Here is a 5523-nt window from a genome sequence, read left to right on the forward strand (position 1 = left end):
CTCGAAATTTGAGCTCAGAATGCATCCTGATCCACGAATCATCCTTGAGATGTTTCTACAACTTGATTGGAGCCCACCTGTGGTAAAATTCAATTGATTGGACATGATTTGTGGAAGGCACACACCTGTCTATATAAGGTCCCACAGGTAACAGTGGATGTCAGAGCAAAAACCAAGCAATGAGGTCAAAGGAATTATCCCTTGAGCTCTGAGACAGGATTGTGTCGAGGCACATATCTGGGAAGGGTACCAAAACATTTCTGCAGACATTGAAGGTCCCCAAGAACACAGTGGCCTCCATCATTCTTAAATGGAAGAAGTTTGGAACGCACCAAGAACCCTCCAAGAGCTGGCCGCCCAGCAGAACTGAGCAATCGGTGGAGAAGGGCAATCGTCAGGGAAGGGACCTAGAACCCGATGGTCACTCTGACAGAGCTATTTTCTCTGTGGAAATGGGAGAACCTTCCAGAATGATAACCATCTCTGCAGCACTCCACCAATCAGGTCTTTYTGGTAGAGTGGTCAGACGGAAGGCACATGACAACCAGCTTGGAGGTTGCCAAAATGCATTCAGGCCAAAGAGTTCAATCTTTGTTTCATCAGACCAGAGAATCTTGTTTCTCATGGTCTGAGAGTCCTTAAGGTGCCTTTTTGGCAAACTCCAAGCGACAACCCTGTCTCGGGGTCTAAGGACAATTTCTTCAACCTCATTGCTTGGTGTTTGCTCTGACATGCATTGTCAACTGTGGGACCTTATATAGACAGGTGAAAGCATACACAAAATGATTTCATGTGGCATAAACAAAAATACACATTCTGAGTCAAAAATATAAGTCAGAATACAGCCTTTCTATTCTCTCATTTGATTTCAGGTTTTCTGAATGTCCTTCCACACAGAGAGCAGTGGTAGGACTTTTATCGTGTGTGTCCTCTTATGCTCCTTCAGGCTACTTGACCAGGTAAAACCCTTTCCAGACTGGGAGCATTGGAAAGGCTTTTCCCCTCTGTATCCTCTCATGAGTGTTAAGGTCCCATTCGTGAAAATCTATTTTTACACTGGGAGCAGAAAATGCTTTTCTCCTGTGTGTATTCTCTCATGCCTTTTCAGGTTAGTTAACATGGTAAAACRCTTTTCACATTGGGAACATTGGTAAGGCTTTTCTCCTGTGTGTATCCTCTCATGAGCTTTCAGGTGCCCTATCTGAGTAAAACTCTTTCCACACTGGGAACATTGGAAAGGCTTTTCTCCTGTGTGTATCCTCTCATGAGCTTGTAGGTCCCATAACTGAGTAAAACTCATTCCACAGTGGGAACAGTGATGAGGCTTTTCTCCTGTGTGTATTCTCTCATGCCTTTTCAGGTTAGCTAACACGGCAAAACTCTTTCCACACTGAGAACATTGGTAAGGCTTTTCTCCTGTGTGTAGTCTCGCATGCTTTTTTAGGTTTCCTATCCGAGTAAAACTCTTTCCACAATGGGAACATTGGAATGGCTTTTCTCCTTTGTGTATTCTCTCATGTTCTTTTAATTGCCCTATCTTAGTAAAACTCTTTCCACACTGGGAACATTGGAAAGGCTTTTCTCCTGTGTGTTTCCTCTTATGAGCTTTTAGGTCCCCATCCTGATTAAAACTCATTCCACATTGGGAACAGTGATAAGGCTTTTCTCCTGTGTGTATTCTCTCGTGCCTTTTCAGGTTAGCTAACACAGCAAAGCTCTTTCCACACTGGGAGCATTGGAAAGGCTTTTCTCCAGTGTGTGTCCTCTCATGCAGTTTTAGGTTCCCTAACCAGCAAAAACTCTTTTCACAGTGGGAGCAGTGGTGTTGTCTCGCTGGTTTGGGCATCTCTGGGTCTGGTTCCCCTGAAGGACTCTTCCCGCTGTCAGAGTGAGAGTCTGGTATCTCTCCTGCCAAAGACAAACAGAGTATCTCGTTAAACAGAGACCTGAATGAAACCTCCACATGATAAAACTGTCTTCCTATGAGGTTTAATCTAGACTAGATCCCTCAATAAAAGAGCAYAACTGGTCATCACAGAGTGGCTGTAGTGCTTRGTAGGCTGGGTAAATCCATTTGAATTCAATACATTTTTGACAGCATCCACTTTAATTAAAAAAAAAGCTTTCCTTACATGTTTGCCTATGGAAGAAGTGGTAAGAAAGTGACTTTTTGTAACTGAATGCAAAAACATTCATGAGATATACAGTACCAGTCAAAAGTTTGGACACACCTACACATTCAAGGGTTATTCTTATTCATATATATATATATTTATATCTCTCAGATACAGGACAGACACTTCAGAACAAACTTCCTTTAGATGTTTTGGGGGACTGTTGTTCCATGTTGTAAATGAAATGCAATGCATTAGTATATGGGTTATAGCAGTATGGCCAAATATTTTTTGTTGATACTTCCATGGGTCTTACAGTTCAAAATCAAATAGCAAAATTATCCTTGGTATAACCTTCTTAAAACAGTACAAACAATTCCATATAGCTTAGAAGAACCCCCCCCCCCTCAGACAGGGCTTAGACTGTAATGGGTTAAAACTATCTAAGACTTACATTACTCTGATACTAGTTATCCTGGGATCGTACATCTTACATTACTCAGGCAAGTTATCCTGGGATCGTACATCTTACATTACTCAGACTAGATATCCTGGGGAATAGTTTTAATACATTTGCAAAAAATCTAAACCTGTTTTTGCTTTGGCATTATGGGGTATTGTGATGGCCTTATGGGGTATTGTGTGTAGATTGATGAGGAAAATGTTTATAATATAATCAATTTTAGAATAAAGGGATGCACCGATATTACATTTTTGGCCAATATTTTCCTTGCCCCAAAAAACGATACCGCTAACCGATATTAAAAAATGTTGCGGCCTTTTAAGSATTTTAGTACAGTGACATAGTTAACACACACACATGGACACAGCGGTCTAAACCACTGCATCTCAGTGCAAGAGGCGCCACTACAGCCCCTGGTTCGAATCCAGGATGTATCACATCCGGCCGGGATTGGGAGTCCCATAGTAGTTGTCTATTATTGGTGTAGAGTGGACAACAAAAGAGAGGGAACCAACAGTAGTTGTCTTTTATTGGTGTAGATGGACAACAAAGGAGAGGAACCAACAGTAAATTTTTTACATTTTAGTCATTTAGCAGACGCTCTTATCCAGAGCGACTTACAGTAGGTGCATACATTTATTACATTTTTACATACTGAGACAAGGATATCCCTACCGGCCAAGAGCAGACGCTCTTATCCAGAGCGACTTACAGTAGAGTGCATACATTTTATATACATTTTTTTACATACTGAGACAAGGATATCCCTACCGGCCAAACCCTCCCTACCGGCCAAACCCTCCCTAACCCGGACGACCGCTATGCCAATTGTGCGTCGCCCCACGATCTCCCGGTGCGGCCGGCTGCGACAGAGCCTGGGCGCCGAACCCAGAGACTCTGGTGGCGCAGCTAGCACTGCGATGCAGTGCCCTAGACCACTGCGCCACCCGGGAGATACTACAGTATTGTCTATTTATTGGTGTAGAGTAGACAACAAAGGAGAGGGATCCACAAGTAGTTGTCTGTTATTGGTGTAGAGGACGACGCAAAGGAGAGGGATCCCACAGTAGTTGTCTGTTATTGGTGTAGAGAGACGACAAAGGAGAGGGATCCCACATGTGGTGAGGAAGATACAATTATCATTATTACTGGAAAATATTCATTTTTTATCCAGGAATTTTACAACTTCTCTAGGTCTCTAGGTCATGCCAGTAGGTTACAGTAGGTTGGAACTCTCTAGGTCATGCCAGTAGGTTACAGTAGGTTGTAACTCTCTAGGCCATGCCAGGTAGGTTTACAGTAGGTGTGAATTCTCTCCATGCCAGTAGGCTACAGTAGGTTGTATCCAAGTGGAAACATATCAACCCAATGTGTAAAGCGTGGAATTTGGTCAACAACAAAATTAATGGTCTTATTTGCTACGTGAGGTTTACTTTGATCCAACAGAAGTTTCGTAATGCTTAAGGTGTTATGTGGACACGTGACATACCAACAACTTTATAAAAACACTATAGGAGTTGTCTCCAGATCGCTATGCAATATTCATGCTAGTAGGCTTAGCCATCTCTCTCCATTGAATACAGGCGGTTGACGTCAACAACTCTCATAGAATATAAAAACAATAGATTACAATAAATAAGATGAATCCACCGATCAAAGACAGGATAGGCGGGAGCTAGACAACCCGCAGGCCGCCGTTTGTGGACAACGACTTCCCTTGTTAGGGCGGAGAGACATCGTGTCAGTATATCCATAATCTTTTGGTGTAGCCAACCCAACTCTCGGCATGGCACTATTGGGGGGCACGGTGTGTAGTTAAAACATCACTACATGCCGTGCCCCCCCGTCTGCGGTCAGCAGATGACCCTTCTCAAATAATATATATAAAAAATATATGTTAAGTCACTTTTTTGGAAAGCGGAACCGAGAAAAACAAGGGTAACTTGTTCTCTACGTCGTCTGATTTAGACATATCAGTCATCATCCTAGGCCCTCCATCGAAGAGGTTATTGACGGAGAGAAGCGAATTATCCAATTAAGAACAAAAATTGAAGGGTACTTACTGTGTTTAATCAGATCTCCTATCTCCACCTCTTCTATCTTTCAATGTGACAGTAATCTTCCCTTCCTTCTTCATCCAAAACTGCATCCTCTTCTTTCCAGTAACATCCTCCTCCTCTTTCACTCTGAACGCGTCTTCCTCTTCTTTCACTGAAACGTCTATTCTCTTCTTCTTTCACTGTAACAGCCTCACCCTCTACTTCTTTTTTAACTGTGACATCCTCTTCTTCCTTCTCATCTTTCACGACAATGTTCAACCCCAGAGCTTCTTTCTCCGTCCAGTAGACATCCTCTTCTTTAACAGGAGGGGAGAAGCTTAGGGAGCTCATGTTCGGGGATGTTAGCTAGCTAGCTATCATTAATGACTAGGCTAGTGTTAACTTAACCAGCCAGCTACTATAGCTGACTAATACAAAATAACGTAATATTAAATTAAATAGCTTAACAAGTAGATACGACAGACGTGTGTCTAAAACACAGTAGCTAATATAGACCGAAAGCGTATAAATAGCTGGAATCTTTCGGCTATGTTGGCTAGCAAGCTACCGAGGTGGTTGACGAGCTGTTTATGAAGAACCGTCCACTAGATTATACGTCACGCTATAAAAAAGACGCACATCGCCGTCTGCTGACTGGAGTGGGAAACGCAGTTGAGGATCATATTTTATTTTCAGACAAAGGTTATTTTAAATTAATTTAATTAAATAATACCATTATAATGAGACATGCAAAGACAGGAATGTGTTGATTGATTAGTGCAAATAAAAAATGTTTACCACAGCATTMTTAAGGCAGTTTCATTAAGATACTAAATCTAAATTAGCAGCTAGCTACTGTAGGTCTATACTGCTCCTACAAGGTGTAACAATACATCATGTAGATGTA

The 5523-nt window shown here is 42.1% G+C and overlaps 1 protein-coding gene across 1 annotated transcript; it reads right to left on the reverse strand.

Moving 5' to 3' along the window:
* Positions 1 to 120: 120 nt before the first annotated feature.
* On the reverse strand, positions 121 to 4668 carry LOC112076358 (zinc finger protein 79-like). Its single transcript, XM_024143163.2, has 2 exons — positions 4641 to 4668; positions 121 to 1908 (listed from the first exon to the last, which is right to left on the reverse strand). The coding sequence occupies exon 2, from the start codon at positions 1844 to 1846 to the stop codon at positions 1052 to 1054; it is 795 nt and encodes a 264-aa protein (XP_023998931.1). The 5' UTR covers positions 1847 to 1908; positions 4641 to 4668; the 3' UTR covers positions 121 to 1051.
* Between the last annotated feature and the right edge of the window lie 855 nt (positions 4669 to 5523).

Source organism: Salvelinus sp. IW2-2015, unplaced genomic scaffold, assembly GCF_002910315.2.
Source record: "Salvelinus sp. IW2-2015 unplaced genomic scaffold, ASM291031v2 Un_scaffold3702, whole genome shotgun sequence".
Classification (NCBI taxonomy): Eukaryota; Metazoa; Chordata; class Actinopteri; order Salmoniformes; family Salmonidae; genus Salvelinus; species Salvelinus sp. IW2-2015.